At 44.4% G+C, this 17,867-nt stretch overlaps 1 protein-coding gene across 18 annotated transcripts in view; it reads right to left on the bottom strand.

Annotated features, from left to right (window-relative positions):
* The window catches only part of Ldlrad4 (low density lipoprotein receptor class A domain containing 4), a 315,823-nt gene that overhangs the window by 38,256 nt on the left and 259,700 nt on the right, over nt 1-17,867 (bottom strand). For 2 of the 18 annotated variants that reach the window (XM_050157952.1, XM_050157951.1), the window contains exon 1: nt 2,288-2,424. The exons of 13 other annotated variants lie outside the window; for them this stretch is intronic. In XM_050157952.1, coding sequence (XP_050013909.1) covers nt 2,288-2,357 — 70 coding nt within the window. In that variant the 5' untranslated portion in view covers nt 2,358-2,424. Of the gene's footprint in view, nt 1-1,566; nt 1,638-2,287; nt 2,425-3,047; nt 3,383-3,416; nt 3,519-17,867 lie in introns of those variants that run through there. 3 more of the 18 variants (XM_050157955.1, XM_050157953.1, XM_050157956.1) reach the window with 3 other exon arrangements.

Here is a 17,867-nt window from a genome sequence, read left to right on the forward strand (position 1 = left end):
CCCCCCCCCCCCCCCCCCCCCCCCCCCACTGCTGAGGCAGAGAGGCCGACTTTGTGACACTGGCTTGGTCTGGTTTGGCTTCTTCCACACTAAACTTGTGTCTGCATTTCCTTCCTGTCTCTGTCCTGCTCGGCAGAAACAGGTGTCGTGATAAGATGACAGCCATGGGGGTGGGTGATTTTTTTTTTTATTTATGGGTCTGTGACACTTTTTAATTGCTGGATGTTCCTATAGTCGGGCAGATTCTTTCCAAACTCCTTAGCGGTAACGGGGAGATGGATGAGGGAAGGAACTGGGATCTGCTTAGCCTATAATTGTCTTGAGCTGGAGACTATTGGTATAAAAACACTCTTGGAGATTTTAATGCTTGAATGAAAATTCACACTCATTAAACTCCATAGTTGAGGGCAATATTTAGCCTCTGCTATAAAAAATGACTTCACAGATAAAAGTTCAGAAGGCAAAACAATAAGGACTACAGCTTATGATTATATTAAAGTTTTAAAATTGCATTTTTCTTTGTGGCTAGTGGATTTACTCCAAATTGTTAATGAGCAGGACAATGGGAGGGAGAAAGGAAAAAATAGAACTATAAAAACAACCAGGTTTTTGCGATTGCTGGCTGTATCTTCCTTTATAAGTTTGTCTCTGACCCTTGAGAGCAGGCTCCTGACCCTCACACTGCTTCCTTTAGGCACAGAGTCCATGCCATACTAACACTACTTTCTGACCTTTGTCCTCTGACCTTCTCTCAGAGACTGAGCCGTGGGCCAGGCCTTAATCATTGATGTGGAATTAGTGTGTATTACATATAAGGAGATCGGGTCTTCCAAATTCTGTTTCCTAATTTGTTTATACACTGTCTCGCATGGAACTGTATCTTGGCAAACACTCACCAACAACTTTAATGATGCTAACATTTTAACAAAGGGTTCCATATTTTGCACTGATTACCCAGCATTCCTATTTAAAGGAAGTTCAAATGGCCACCAGAAAAGGCTCCTGATTGCTGTAAGTTATCTGCTTCTATATTCCAGCTACATTCCTATATTTACATAAGGCAGTTCGCATCACAACAACGTTGGAAGTGTTATCTAGGATCCGCAGGTGGAGCAGATGACACAAAGGCACATCTCCCCATCTTCCATCCCAACCAGGTACCTCCCGAGGCACCAGGCTGGCCGGGCTGGCCGGGCTGGCTGGGTGGCAGTTAACAAGGATTAGACCAGCTAAGAAATCCCTAGAAGACAGACTCTGCAAGAATCTCCAGCTGAGGGCACATCAAAGGCCGAAGCACCTGTCCAATAATACTTCTCTCTACCTACTTCACCATCTAGACTCCCCTGATCTCTTTAGAAAAAAAGAAAAAACTGACCTAAACATCTCCCAGTCAAAGATGACAGAATTGTCACTAAAAAGAAATAAACCCGCAGAGGAATGGTGGGGTAGTTACGAACCTTTGCAAAGAAGTCCATGCCCTGCCATGCTATAACCAGGAACTAAAAGTGCCTAAGATCAGACTCTCCCTAACCCATAGAAGTCATTTCAGATCCACCCGCGCCTCACCTCCACGTTATTAAGAAGGTGTCAGAAGAAATACAGCTGCGCATGGAACTGTCCCAGTCCCAGTCCTGGCTTCTGAGTGCTGGCTAGCTGGCCGCCTGTTTGCCTCTCACTCTCCTTAGCTCCCCATCACTCTTGGAGCCAATTTCTGTTTCCCAATATCTCCTGTTACTTTGATAACCGGAAAAACTAGTCAATGACCCAATCACATTGAAAGAAATACATCTTTTTTTTCTTTCAAATGTTTTCAACAACTCAGGGTGGAAAAAGAAAACACCATCAATCAAAGGGAAACTTTTAGGGCAATTGAAGGGGGAAAACTAATTATATTTATATATAAAATCTCTGAGCGGAACAAGCTAATTGCAAATCAAAGAAGACAGAAAAAGCTCCCTTACGATTCCCACCTGAGAGAGCTGACAGACTGACAGGCAAAACAAACTTTTTTTTTTTTTCTTGAGACAGGCTTCCTGTATCCCAGGCTGGCCTCCAACTCACTCAACTTACTATGTTGCTGAAGAAAACCCTGAACTTTGGATCCTCCTGCCTCCACCTCTCGATTTGATGGGATACACCACTATTGCCACGTTTAAGAACAGGCTTCCTAAGAAGGACTTGCTCTTCTGCTCAGACCAAACTCCAAGGGCGGAAGGAAACCAACCCCCACAACAAGCCCCGAAGACCAAGACCGTGCGTCGCCCACAGCTGCCCCCTGCAAATGTACCTTTTTTAAGGAACAGGTCTTTAAACTGAACCTCCTTCAGTGTGCTGTTGCTCAGCTGCTCGATGGACATAATCAAGTCCTTGGCAAGGGGGAATCCAGCTGTGGCACAGGCCACCCAGTTCAAACCATCCTTCAACTTCAGGCCAGCTCCTCTCCAGGCAGCTCAGAGCTGTAGTGATAGCCGGTGTGTGTGGGAGAGAGAGAGAGAGAGAGAGAGAGAGAGAGAGAGAGAGAGAGAGAGAGAGAGAGAGAGAGAGAGAGAGGGGGGGGGTACTTATGTCAGTTTATACATTATCAGCAAGGGCCCAGCCCATGTGCTAGTCTCTAACACTGCGGCTCGACCACAGACTGTGACTACCAATTATCAACCGCCATCAACAGAAATCAGGAGGTCTGCGGCAGGAAGCTGGCAAGGGCGCCGAGAGAGTAAGCCGGGTCTCCAATCCCAAGAGCACTCAGTGTTGTTGACGACAACATATATCAATGGTTAGTCTGCCTTTCTCTGCCTTTGGCCTCACACCCAGACAGTTCACATCCAGACATGTCACAACCCCAGCATGTCACACTCGCAAGGCAAACAGAATGCAGCTAGACGGTGCATCTTATCCTATTACAATCCAATAATCTTTTGATAACAGGCAAACAGCAAATCAGACTCAGCAGAGAGAGAGGGGATCTGAAAATCCCAACATATTTTTTTTTTACCCCTTCCTCTTTGCTGGAAGCTTTTCAGAGCTGAGGAAATAGAGCGTGTGCTTACCGTGACAACACAGCAAACAGGACCGCCAGCCTTGTGTATCCAGCTGCCAGCACCCACCACATCCCTCCCCCTGGAGGCCAGGCTACAAGCTCTCTTTCTTGATCCTCCTCCCGGCAAGGTCCCTGGCCGCTTACAGCAGCTCTCCCAGCGCTAACAGCTGGCAGCGCCTCACCACAACACGAAGCACCCGCATTCACATTCTCTCTTATCTCTCCTTCATGGCGTAGCGGCACAAACCCAGCATTGAGGGAATCCTTTCAAACCAGAGCTCTCAACCTCACTGCGCAGTTTTCGTTCAAACAGTTCTGAAATTACAGAAAAATAGCCCCAGGTGATACAAAGGGGCCATTCAAATAGAAAAGCAGAGACCTCTCCCAGGAGGACACGTCCCGGGTTCCTTTTGTACAAGTAGCCACTTTCTCTGGAGGTCTAGACGGTGTTTTTCAAATGTTCATAAAAACCTCCCTTAAGCATTCTGATGGCCCGAGGCCGTGTGGAGAGGCTTCGTGGAAGGCTGCATGTCTGTTACAGTTTTCAGAGGAAAAAAAAAAATCACCTGGCAGCCACAGTGAAAAGGGCAGAGTGCCACCACGGCCACACTGCAAATAACCCCGACCACAGGCACTGCCAAGAATAGCTTTTGTTTCTCCTTATTTAGGGTAAATAGGGATGACATGTGGGCCGCGACAACAGTGCTGGCTGTAGGAAGAGTTGTCAAAGCAAAACTAAACCGTTGGTTACTACCAGAGTCAGAAATAAGGGCAATGGACGTCAGTCCCTGTTGAGAGCCCGGGAATGTCACCTGGGGCATGACAGCAGGTCCAAGCACTGAGGACAGCACTCTCTCCTGTTCTAATTCCTGGAAGCAGAAAAGGAGCAAGAGAATTACCAAGAAGATCTTTGGGACATTTTCCCTAGCTCAAAGAGGCAGAAGTTTAGCACGGAAATTTACATTTGAGCATACGGTCAAATCTAGGCCCCGTGGCTGTTCTTCAGTCATTTCTAAATTAAAAATGTAGCTCCTTCCTTTGGTGACTTTCCTCAGGGTTATGAGTGACTGAGTGACTATGGGGGCGGGGTTCCAGGTAGATTGACAGAATCTTCAGCTCATGGAATGCTCTAGAAGAGCCGGCTGCAAGAAGAATTACAAACTGTTCCCAGTTCAAGTCGGCTTCCCTGGTCTTCAGTTATCAACTGTTCCTAGAGCCTGGGAGACCAGGGGCAGCAGTTTCTGGTCAAAGGCTGTTAGCATGATAGCTGACTGTGACTCCACTCTCCGGAGGGAACAGGATTGCCCCTCTAAGTCTCCTGTAATAGCGGGGGTTCAGTCCGTTTCATGGGCTCTGAAACCCCCTTCTGTTCTTTGCTACTGGACCCATTTGTGTTTTGAAGCAGTCATGAATAACCAACTTTGAAGTTTACTTTTCTAGAATGTTATGAACACTTCATGTATCTAAAAATCTTCTGGGCATAGGGTCACATGGCAGGTGGATCTGTGAGTTTGAGGCTACTCAGGTCTGCATAGCAAGCTCCAGGCTAGCTAAAGCTCCACAGCGAGACCCTGTCTCAAACAAAACAAAAACAAACTAAAAAAGAATCAACATAGTTGCTCTTAATGGCCTTACATTTATGTTGTTTAGTGAACTTTCTTATCACTGGGCATTTTGGTCACAGGAACCAATTTGAATTAAATTCTGATCATTCTGTCTGAAAACAAAGTTCAAAGCATGGTGGTGGTGCACGCCTTTAATCCCAGCACTCAGGAGACAAAGGCAGACAGATCTCTGAGTTAGAGGCCAGCCTGGTCTACACAGCAAGTTCCAGGACAGCCAAGGTTACACAGAGAAACCCTGTCTCAAAGAAAACCTGAAGTTAAAAACTTTTGACCTTATAGAAGAAAGCTCATTTGACAGCTTGTGAAACCATACATGCACACGTGCACACACTCACACACACAACAAATGCTGCCTTGTCTCCCCATGGGATAGTCACTGTAGGTTGTAGGGCACAGCGTCTATTGAAACAAGGCTGTGTCTGCAGCGTGCATAGCACACAGTAGCCTGGTTAATGCTGCCCCGGTGCCCCACCCCGGCACTGCTGAGGGATCGTCTGGGTTGGTCCCACAGGTGTGGTCCTTGTCTGTTGTTTTTACTCCCTTACACACACCTAAGGAGGTTGCTCCTGGAAGATAGTGCAGAAGTCAAATCACACAAACCATAATGCGAGGGTTTAGCCCGTGACAAACATCTCATTCTGGCTACAATAGGGAAATACTATCCTATATTTTTTAAATTTGTTTTTTAATTTTTTAATTACTTTATTTTTGAGATTATAATTAATCATTCTTCATTTCTTTCTTCCCTCCGAACCCGCCCATCTACCCCTCCTCACTTTCTTTCAAATTCATGGCCTCCTTTTCCATTCATTTTTGCTACATACCGATATGTATAGGTATATACATATTTATTCCGGCATAGATACATACAACTTGCTCGAGCCATATAGTGTTACTTGCATGTATGATGTCGGGCTGACCATTTGGCTGGCCAGCTGGCGAGCTCTTCCCTGGGGAAGACTATTCCTCTCACTCTCAACATTCCTCAGCTGCCTGCAGCTTTCCCCATCCACTTGAGCACGTCTGTGGTAGTGCCCTTGTTCAGCTCCGGCTTGGGCAGCCAGGCTGATGAGACTTGACGGACCTGCTTAGCGGATAAGTACCAATGTGCCTTGATCTGGAGAGAAGAGCAGGGCACCAAGTGGAAGGGCACGGGAAAGACTAGTGTGCTGGACAGAAGGACACACGTGTGATACTGCATACAACCCAAATGGAGTCACGTGCTCTTCCACTGTGTCTTGGAATGACGTCTCTAAGTGCTCTGGGAGGCTTTACAAAGACATATTAGCTTTCTAATAAACTTAGAGATGAGTCTCGAAGATCTGCGAGCCTTCCCTACGTACGGCAGAGGCCTGGGGCATGACACCAGGTGGAGTCACCTCACATAGACGTTTCACAACAAGAGGTTGCTGGTAGCCATGAGGACATGACGAAGCAGCACTGAGAACGGCCCCAGAGCTTCCTGTGGAAAAGTCTCCAGTGAATCAATCCAGCTGACAAACATTTGCAAAGTGTTCGCAGCCCTCAGGAGGAAGCGCACAGGCCTCGGCTCTAATCCTACAGATAGAGACAGCTTTCTGAGGCGTATTTACTAGCTATTACACGGCTGAGGCACTGAACTTGTCTCAGGTTCCAGCTGTAGGTCACTGGGTCTTAAAGAACTGACCCTGCTCAGAGGATTGGCTTTCAGCCATGATCAATATAAGACAAACGAAGGGAACTTGAAGCCTGGGGCTTCCCTGATGGCCAAAAGAGGCAGGGAGTAGTAGTTGAAGCAGTAAAACCTAATAGGTCAGAGCTGGGCCAGGGGAGTAAAGAGTACTCTGCTATGCAAGAATATTTGTTTATACAATCCCATTTAGCATGTAGTCTGGCCCAGCCTCTGATTTTTTTTCCCCCACCATGGGCTTTTTTGCCATAGCTGTTCTCTCCTCTACTCCAAACAGAAATTCTCACAGTTAAAGGGCATTTGAAGAGGCACAAACACGCTTTCAGCATCCATGCCAACAGAAAGCCAGCATTTATAAAATTCTATAGTGTCGCTGCTATATTCTAGAAACTTCCGAGCTCTGTGTATTTATCTTTACACCAACTGTGAGAACTATACTTTCTTGTTCTCAATTGGTTAATGAGGGATCCAACACTCAGAGTGTGAATACTTAGTCCAGAATTAAATAGCAGGCAGAGGTGGGTAGGAGATGGACTATGGATTTGAAACCTCCCATGGACACATCATTTTGCTTGGTGAGCAGTAAACCAAATATCATCCGTCCACAAATGGACAGCTTCCTGAAGCTAACCAAAGGGCACCAGCAGACTGATGAGCACTCGTTTTGATTTTTTTTCAGCCTGATTACCCATTTTTGGACATTAAGGGATATATCAACGCAGAAATCCATTTCCACGAGACTCTTAGGACCATTTTGTGTTTCAAATGCTTACAACCCCATTAAGAATCAATGGTTCTGTCCATTATCCATTCCCCTTCTTTGGGGTTTCTGATTGTGCTATGAAATTTTGCTCCGAGATTTTTTTTTCCTCACATAAAAGTTATACCTTGGAATTCAGTCTTTACAAACTGAAATAGTGTGAGAATTTGTTATGTTCAAAAGTTCAGAGTGAAGCCGCTAAAGGAATATAAATACTATGTCCCTAAAGACTCAAAACACAGCAATAGTTTGATATTTGTATTAGCCTGTAGCATGTAGAAATTTACTAAATGTATCCTTGGTGCTCAAAAAAAAAAAATGCAATACAGAGGTGTCTTTCTATAGAAATCTAGAGGCTGCTATCCGTGTCCGATTAACTCCATGCTGGGACGATGTTAACAAAGGTAAACAGGTGTGACTATGAAGCCAGTGGGGCAACGAGATGGATTAAAAGATTAAAATGCTTTAACAGCTTTTAGAGTTTGCCTTACATAGCATGTGCGCAACCACCGCAATGCTTTTTTCCTAAGAGGAATCAATTATTCCATGTGTATGGTAGTCCAGATTTGCATCCCGGAGAGCTTCATCCCATCACAGGGCCACCTACCAGTAGCCACACCCCCAAAGGAGAGTGACTTTTCCTTCTGTGAGCAACCGTCAACTACCAATACCCCTTCTACCAAGAGTGGGGTCTCAGGGGCTCCTGTCCACTCATGCAGGAATTTTGTCTGGCTTGGGCTTGTGCAGGCAACCACAGGCACTGTGGGGTGATATGTTCAACAGACATGCCATGTGAAAACACAAAGGAGGGACACGTAAGCCAAATAATATCAGTCATGGCTAACACAAGACAGTACTCATTAAGGGCCAATTAACATCTCAGAACTATCTGAGATCATGTCACTACCCCTTTTAATGCTTACAACTACTACTGAATTAATACCAGATATTATCATCTTAAATATGTGCAAACTAAGGCACAGAAAGGTAAAGTAGCTTGGCTGAAGTCACACAGCCTGTGAGTGGCAATGACTCTGACCCCACCATCTGTTACTAAACCACCTCAGGAAGCAGGGCACAGGGCGGGGTTTACTCTGAGAGGAATGATCCAATAATCCCCCGTACCTCGGGAGCAGCAACTAAAAAGATCTTGTCTAGAGTAGAGTCCGACCACATGAGAGAGGGCTGAACTGCCTCTCTAAGAGACAATTATTTAGAAGAAACTAAGAGGCAACCCAAGCATGAAAATGATTTAAAAACTAGAGACGTTAGTAGTAAATGACTGAAAAGTATCTTTTGCTCCCATGAGAACTGCACTGCTCTGTGCCTGGCAAATTGTACACAGGATGAAAACAAGAATTAAGGATAGTTCTTCAGAGGTCAGACCACAGCTCAAAGGCTATCACAAGAATATCTCTGCAAAAGGGGCCTGAGTTTAACCGAAGCAGCCTGGGACAATTAATGCCCATGCAGAGTGAAAAACAAAGCAATCAGCTAACAATTAGTGGAAATCATCAGCTGGGAACTCCACCAACCAAGGCAGACAGTACAACGGGAATATGGGGTAAAGAAATATGGCAGACAGTCTTGCGAAGATTACTGTGGTCTCTTGGGACTGTCTTGCTCAAGGCTACATCCTCAGGAGAGCAACACGAGAGGTGTGAGGCACAAGGTAGAGCTGAATAAAACAGCTCAGCCAAGTCATTACCTAAACAAGAGAACAGGTTCAGGGATGGGGTTGGAACTGACAGCTCACACACTCTATCATTAAACATGTCCATGACTACTTCTCAAGAAAATAAGTGAAGCACCAGTTAGCACAGAGGCACGTGCCAATAATCCCAGCATTTGGAAGGCAGAGGTAAGAGGCTCATGAGTTTGAAACTAGCCTGAACTTCATGTCTCAGGAAAAGAATAAGAGGCAGGGGCAAAGAAAGAAACAAAGTGTGACCCATAAACAAAAGAAATAAAGCAAACAATAAAAACTATTCATAGTGTCTAAATGCTGGGCTTCAACAGAAAAACTTGATAGCACCCATCATTATTATGTCCAAAGAACTAAAGGAAATGATAATCACAACAACAAAACATGATTGTATAATAAACATTATATTGATAAATTATCATGTGCTGTTTAAGTTTATTGAACATGAACTCTGGAAGTGAGGAGGGCCTCTCCTATCTCCACTAAAATCCCAAGCCCTGGGTCAGGCTGGTCCCTGGCTCTGTAAGGAGAGAGAACACAGCAACAGATCAAGAGCAAAAAGCACTGTGTCTCAGAGAACCGCTACTAGGTAAGCCGCTTCCAACAGAAGCTACACATTTCCATCCTGTGATATAAGAATGCCTCCAGCTGTCCTGTATGATGTAATATTGACTTGCCAAGTGAGATGTGTCCACTGATAACGACAGTGGCCTGTTATGGGGGTAACTAGCTACGTTCTGATCGGATTTGAGGCACATTCCACAGGGAAGGAATTCACACTTGGTACTATGAAGCCGCTCTTCCTGGCTGAGGAGGCCCATAGGCTACAGGAAGGAACCTGTTGCTGCTGCTGTGTAAGCGGACATGATGTCTAAACTGCCTTCTAAACATCTACATTTATATCCATAGATTAGTGCAACTCTCAGCCTTGATAAACTTTCTTTTTGCCATGGGAAGCAGTTAATACAGACACTTATTACTGGCTAAAGGGTTAAGACTAAGTGACTGTGGAGTGCTCAACTCTAAAAGGGACATCTACCCCACTGCCCATTAATGTTTGGGGGATACTGTAGAAGAGGGGACAGAAGAATATAAGAGCTGGATAATGAGAGGGGGTGCTGTGAAGTGCTGTCTTCTGGACACGACATGGCCTCTGCTCTCATGAATTGATGGCACAAGGCCTACACAAGACTGAGCTGTCATCTCCCAACATGGACTGAGGAGGTGAAAATGGAGACTGTTTTTTCACTTCCCAGTCACCCAGACCCCAATGATCACATAGAAACTATATTAATCACAACACTGTTTCATCAATGGCTCAGGCATGTTCCTAGCTAGCTCTTACAACTTAAGTTAACACATTTCTATCAATCTACGTATTGCCACAAGGCTTTGGCTTACCGCTAATGTTCTGGCTGGCATCTTTCTCCTTTGGAAGCTACATGGCATTTCCTTGACTCCACCTACTATCTCCCTATTTCTCTGTTTGGATTTCCCACCTGGCTCTATTCTGCTAAGCCATTGGCCAAAACAACTTTATTGATCAACCAATAAAAGCAACACACATACAGAAGGACATCCCACATCAGGGAGGGGTGCCTGATGCTTCACCCACAGCTGAGCAGTTCTTGGTCGTCACTGGCTGCTCTGTGAGGCAGAGTTCTTTTTCTTCAGTGGTTTAGTCCCTGCAGTAGCTGCCCATGAAGTCAGTACATAGTACACAGTCACACGTGCATGTGACCCTAATGAACACAGTGAATTATTAAAAATAAAAGACAACAAAAGTAGGGGAAAGCGATAGGAAGGAGATGGTCTTAAAGGAGCAGGGGACACACTAGCATGACACAAGGACACATACACTTGTAGATCTACCATATTTTTTTAAGGTGTCATCTCACTGTGTAGTCCTGGCTGGCCAAGGGCTCAATATGTAGACCAGGCTGGCCTTGAACTCAAAGAGGTCTGCCTGTCTCTCTCTCTTGAGTAATAGTATTAAAGGTAAGTAGCACCACTCCCAGTTTTAGCTCTCACATGGTTTTAAGGCATCCAGATCATTTTGACATGAACATGTCTAAAAGTTAGATACTACAATATTCCATTCTGTGGGCATAGGTGTGTGTGTACAAATTTCAAAATTCCGAGGCTTTCCTTAAAATGTGGTAATTGCTATCATACTGAAACTAATTTGATTAGGAGAAGAGAGATAAAATACTTATAGCTCAGACTCAAAGTCCTTCTCAGTACCTATGCTTTACTAGGTTTACTACCTAGTAAAGAATTTTACTTCTACGTGGAAGCAATTAGAGCAATGAGAAGTTTACCGCACACTGCTTTAATTCAATCAGCCCACTCGCTGTCTGGCATTATATAACATGATAAGAAATATGTCTGGTCTTTTTCTTTTAAGAAGTCGGGGAGACCTACTTGTTCAACAGCCAAGTTCACTTAAGAAAAAGTTCATAATTAGCAATGTTTCAGTTTTCCTACTTGATTTGTTTCCCTGGCTTAATTAACAAGATTGTTTTCCTCCTAAAACAGGCTTAATATTCTAAAATGTGTCTGCGTCTAATGTGCTCTCCATATAACTCCACAGCAGTTTGTGCTAAATAACAGATATTTTGCTCGATGGAGCAAGTGTGCTTACATTTGGAGAAAATCTGGGAAAGCGGTTGTCTGCATCTATAAAAGTCATCACTATAATTAAATGCTTTAATTTTCCTAATGGGCTTCAAGAGGGGGAGGGGAGCCAAACGTGTGCTAAAAGATAATCTCCTGCAAGAGGAAGTCTGGATGGAGGCTTAATCGAATCTGGGGCAGAAGTTACATCGCCAAAATCACTGGTCATCAAATAACCCTTTCTCATTGGTGCATTAGTGAATGTGGACATCCTTCACCTTGGGGCAGGCTAGCAATCCCCCTGGCTGAAGGTAATCTTTGTGTTCTTCAATATTAAAGGCTTTTAAAAGACCCCTTTAAAAAGCAACAAAGCTCGTGAAATAAATAGAACAACAACAACAAAAATTCAGGACATGCTGTTACCACCAAAAATAGCTCAGGGGCTTCCAGTAGTCACATCAGACTAGGGAGAAATGGCAACAGATTTCTTCCTGATAGGAAATGAAGTCCGGTGACCAACTCCTGCTCTCTCCCTCCAGTAAAGCTGATGTGTCGACTAGACAGGTAGACATTAGGTACTCAGGCTGTCTGGATGCTATGGAAACCATATCGAGTGCACTTGACCATGGGTAACAGGGTCAGACAAGCATGAGGCGCATTCGTATCCTGACCGGAGAAGAGGCCTCATCTGCATCTGCTTTTCGCTGCAAGGCTGCCCTGCTTGTCAGCTCTGATATAAACGAGCTCTCACCTCTTCATCTAGTATTTTACCGAGAGCAGTGGAGACTGTGAATAAGGATAGACTCTCTCTTTGTCCTGCTCGGCCCCGCACAGAGCCTAAAGCCTGGACCAAACACAGTTTATAACTCACTGCGTTGGGAGGGAAGCTCTGTGGGGCCGAGACAATATTTAGGATTTATTCTGGGCCCAGAGTGAATCGAGAGACAGATACTAAGGTACTCACGGCAGGATTATTTTCACAGAACTTAGCCTTCTTCACCATGACATATTCTGACTTTAAATTTACCCTGTGCTTAAACATAATTAAAAGAAGTTGCAGGGTATAATTATTTGTCTAGCGTGTGTGAGGAAGAAAGATGAATCTTGAAGGCACACCTCCACCTAACCACTCAAACCAGAGACTGGCTGGAGGGGAATAGGGCCATGAATTTCTGCAGTTGGCTGGGGACAAAGAACATGAGACATAATTGATATTTTTCTACTGATTGGAAAGGGCAACAAATCAGCTATCACAGGTGAAGGGAGAGAGGACTGAGCTCTGAATGTGCGGTGTTTGCTAAATCCCGCCACACACCAGAGCTGTAGAGCCGAGGCATTCCAAGGGCTAATGGCAAAGCCAGACAGCCATGACACCGTGCCTCAGAGTACGTTCACTCAGGAGCTTCTGTGGTCGCTGTTGCACCCATGGCATCTCAACTGTGCTGGGTCAGTATGAAGTCGCCAACAATCGACTGTTAGGCCAAGGAACAAATAAAAACCACACTGACTGTCCGGGACCTAGCTTCTGACTCTATAGGGGCGTATCTTGGTGCAAATAAAAATTATCTAAAAAGTTAACTCCCTCAGTGCGGTAGAGGGGTGCACACCTGTAACCCCAGTACTCAGGAGGCTCACCACAAGCTCAAGGGCAGCCACATTACACAACCAGTTTCAGGCCCACCTCAGCAACGTAAGCATATGTATCCGTCTCAAATGAAAAACAGAACAACAAAAACCAAATGCAAAAGTAGTCTGTTTTCTCGGTCCAATGTGGTGTAGTCGTGTGTTCTCCCAAAAGCACTTGGGACCAAACTATTTTCTATCTCTCTGGAATTAAAAATAAACAAACAGACAAACAAACAAAACGTTGAGCTTCCAGTTCAGTGCTTTCTAGTATCATATAACTCGATTCTAAGTGTTCAAAGTGCAGTGTGGGGTTGGAGAGCTGATTCAGTGGGTACAGGTGCTTATTTTGCAAGCAAGAAGACTTCATCTTGAGTCCCCAGCACCCATGTAAATAGTCATAACCTCAGGATTAGGGGACAGAGATAATCCGATTCAGAACACTCACTGGCCAAAACGTTTAGTGAAAGACCCCATTACACACCAATAATAAGGTGGAGAAGAACAGAGGAAAACATACTGAAATTAAAAATAAACAAATAAGCAAAACTTTGAGCTTATAAAATAATACAATATTAAACTGTACATAGTTGTATGAGTCTGTGATATTACAATGCTATTTATTAGTCTTTAAATAGCCACTCTGGTTAGCTAACATATAATGGTATAAGTGAAATAATCTGAATGGTTGATAAAAACCAGAAACCTTCTCTTCATGAAAGCATATCAAGTGTTGATTTAGATGTATGTGAAAAGGAAATAAAGCCTGCCTTCTATGTTGTATCATTTCTGGGTCCAGTGGGCAAGGGGAATTGAAACCCGACTGTAGTCCAAAACCACACACCATCCACTCAAAAGTACCACAGTGGACAAAGCAGAAGAGCTTGTATATCCTAGCCTGAACACCTCAACTACCCTTCTCCAAACTGGTCAGCCATGACTGCTGGCCTCAGGTCACTGCCCTGAGTGAGAATTACATTTACTCTGAAATAACACACAACCTCAAAGACAATTCACCTCTAAAGAGTGGCTCAGATGAAACTCTTCAGTTAATAGTGTAACTAACTCCCACCATTCTGCTTTGAATACCTACCCAGAGGTCAATGCAAAAACTACAAATTTGCCTTCATCCCTTCTCCTGTTCTGCTAGGAGATGCCTGCTTTCCTAGGCAGTTCAAAGGTGAAGGGTCTCTGGACCAGTTGCTTTTCTGCTGCTATGACCAAAAGTGACTTATCGGAAAAGAGTTTATTTTGACTTATAGTTCTAGACAGAGAGTCCACAAGAGTGGGGAAGGCAAGGCAGCCAGTGGTCAGAAGTTAAGAGATCACACCTTCAACTGCAAACATGACGTAGAGAGTATGTCATGGGAAGCAGGGTGAGGCTATGAACTCGCAGAGCCTGCCTCCAGTGATGGATTTCCTCCAGTAAGGCTCCAACTCCTAAAGGTTCCATGAGCTCCACAAACAGTGCTCCCAACAGGGGATCAAGTTCAAATACGTGAGCCTATTGGGGGTCGTTTCTCATTCAAACCATCACAGCCTCTGTGCTGGGCCTTGTGCTGACCACTGTAAGATGTCTGCTCTTTTCCCTTCCCTCACGGCATAAATCACTACAGCTGTGTTCACAGGAGGAAATGCTGAGGCCGAATGAGAGAACGGCACTTGGTTAAGGATGCACAGGCAGTAGGTGAGTGGTTCCCGTTTCGTCTAGTATGGACTCAGAGGCCATGCTCATCTCACAGCTCAATGAAGAATAAATCATGAGATAACGTATAGTGCTTGAAGCCATCAGATGCGTCAGTACACTTTCTGTCCGTCCCCCTCTACAGACACAGGCTTGCAAAATACCCACATGTACACATCTACACAGACATGTACACAAGTGCACCAACATACACACAAATATGCGTACATACAATGTTCTGGTAAGCATGGCTACTGAGCTGAGAACACTCAGGTCTAGTCCTTAGCCCCTGTCTGCACACACACCTGCAGCAGGCTTTCTCGGACCACCAGCTCCCAAATCACGACATGGACACTACTGATTATAAATGCTCAGCCTTAGTTTAGGATCGTTTCTAGCTAGCTCTTTTTTCACTTTAATTATCCCATTTCTATTCGTCTCTATGCTACCCCGAGGTTCTTTACCTCATCTATGCACTATCCTTCCTGCTTTACTGCTTCTTCAGTGTCTGGCTGGCTGGTTCCCCTTTTCTCTCTGCCCACCATCCCCACCTATCCATTCTCTGCCTAGCTATTGGCCATTTAGTTTTATATCAGCTCAATCCAGTGCCTTATAGGAATGCAAGGTGAAACAGCAACATAGTCAAACAGTTATTCTGCAACACAAACAAATGCAACACATCTTTACATAGTTAAATAAATATTCTATTTGGCAACATATACCCACCAACACAGATTCACAACTGATATTTTTAGCCACTGGTAAAGCTATAGGAGTCAATAGGAACCATAGAACTAAAATTACTAGGCTCAAGTTGCTGGACAAACTTTAAAAAAGAGGACTAGAAAATGAATGGCAGACAAAACAGAGGCAATGCTTAGAAGCAGTTTTATAGTTGGATGATCACCAGTTTCTTTTTATAACAGTGTGAGCCCCCTTTTCACATTCACAAAGAGAATTCCCCAAAGAATCTAAGGGAGTCTATCAAGAACAGACAGAATGCAAGGAGCTCAGATGTTTGAAATATGCTAGACAATTTTCCAGACAGCTTGGGGGGGGGGGATAGAAAGCTAGACAGGCCTCTATAAAGAACTGTATTATAAGGGCTACAGAGATGGCTCGGTCGTTAAGAGCACTGGTTGATCTTCCAGAGGCCCAGGTCTGATTCCCAGCACCCACACTGTGGTTCCCAAGCATCTATAACTCAATATCCATGGGATCTCATGCCCTCTTCTAGTCTTCATAGGCTCCAGGCATGCACATGGTGCACAGACAAACGTAAGCAAGCACTCATAAAAATAAATCATTTTTTTCAAAAGTAGAACCTATAATTAAGTGATGTTGCTTTTCATTTTTTGTTTTTTTAAAAAGAAAGAAAGCTATATTGTAAAATCTTTACTGCTTCATAAACCAGGAAACCCAGAAACCTGAATCTGTAACCTTCCCCGGGTAATAACAGTCATGCAGGAGAGGAGACCAGGAGATGTCTGTGAGCAGGGCACCAGTGTTTCTGGAAGAGTCCTCCAAACAACAGGAAGTGGGATCTTAGTACTGTTATTCAAGCTTAGTGGAGGAGGACATCCTCCCCCAGCAGCCACCAACAGTCAGAAAGGAACATCTTTTCACTTATGGGAAGATGTTGGAGAACCAAGGACATCACCTCCTACCCAAGGAGACGCACTTCCATATATCAGGAGAAAACACCCAGCAAGTGGCTCAGACAGAAGTGTGGGGGAACAGAGATGACTACCAAGTTCAAGAGAACCGCGAGGCTACAGGAGACCAAGCAAGGAGCTTGGAGGACAAGAAGCAGTGTTCGAGTTGAACTCACTGTCTAGAATGGCAGGAAGATCAGTGCTCTGGGCCTGGGCAGTAGGGGCAGGGAACTAGTGTCAGCCCAGAAGAGCTGGGGTATACATGTGAGGCACGGAGTGGAATGGAAAAAACAGAATCTAGGAGACCAGGGAACTCACAATACATCCTGTATTCTGTCTTACCACAATGGATAATGTGGATATCAACAGCAAGAGAAACTACAAAACATACACAGAGTCATGGAGATTAAACAATGTACTAGTGAATGAGGTGTGGGTCACTGAAGAAATCAGGAGGGGATTTTTTTTTAAAATCCTAGAATTGAATAAAAATGAAAACACAACATACCAAAATCTATGGAATACAACAGAGACTAAGAGGGAAGTAGACAGCATTAAGTGCTTATATTAAAATTTTTATGAGATTCACTTTAATGAATAAGAACAAACAGAAGCCCAAACAGCAGATGATAAGATAGTCAAGTTGGGTGGTGGTGGCACTCCATAGGCAGAGGCAGGTGGATCTCTGTGAGTTTGAGGCCAACCTAGTCCACAGAGTGAGTTTCTGGACGGTCAGAATTAATGAAAGAAAGATGAAAAAAGACACAAAGGATTAATTAAGCAAAGAGTTGGTTTGAAAAGATTAACAAAATTTACCAACCATTAGCCAAATTAACCAGAAGAGAGAAAACTCAAATTATTAAAATTTAGAAATGAAAAGGCAGGCATTATAACAGATACCAATGAAATCATGAAAATTTCTCAATAAAATATTGGCAATCTAAATTCAAAATAATATCAAAGAGATCCTTATTCACCATGCCCATGTTGCTAGCATTCCAGAGATGTAGCTGGTTCAACATCGGTAATCAATAACTCTCTACCGATGCAATAATCCAAATCAGACCAAATCAAACCAAATTTTAAAAAGCCCAGGTTTAATGGATGCTAGTGCTCCCAGGTGGCCTTCCAGGCCCTCAGGGAGGAGACGACGGGGAAGGAAGACCAGAAAGCCTTGTGTTCGGTCGCTGGGGTCAGTTTAAATATCCTGTGGGAGTGGTCTTGAGCCTCTCTGGGGGAGGGGTCACTGTTTGGCGGGCTTTCTGGGAGGTGGAGTCTGGACGGAGGCAACTCCCAGAGGAGGGGGCTTGGAATGGAAATTTCCACCAAACATTCCAGACTCCTTGGATACATGGATGCCAGGGGCTGGGGTGAAGCCCCAACCCAAACATTTCAGACTCTTTGGGTATCGGGGTGCCAGGGGGCTGGGGTGAGACTTCCAAGCAAACAACTGGGATGCTTGTACTTTTCAAAGTTAGTCTTCAGCCACCACT

This window comes from Alexandromys fortis, unplaced genomic scaffold, assembly GCF_014885135.2.
Source record: "Alexandromys fortis isolate MF-2015 unplaced genomic scaffold, M_Fortis_MF-2015_v1.1 scaffold_94, whole genome shotgun sequence".
NCBI classification, from domain to species: domain Eukaryota; kingdom Metazoa; phylum Chordata; class Mammalia; order Rodentia; family Cricetidae; genus Alexandromys; species Alexandromys fortis.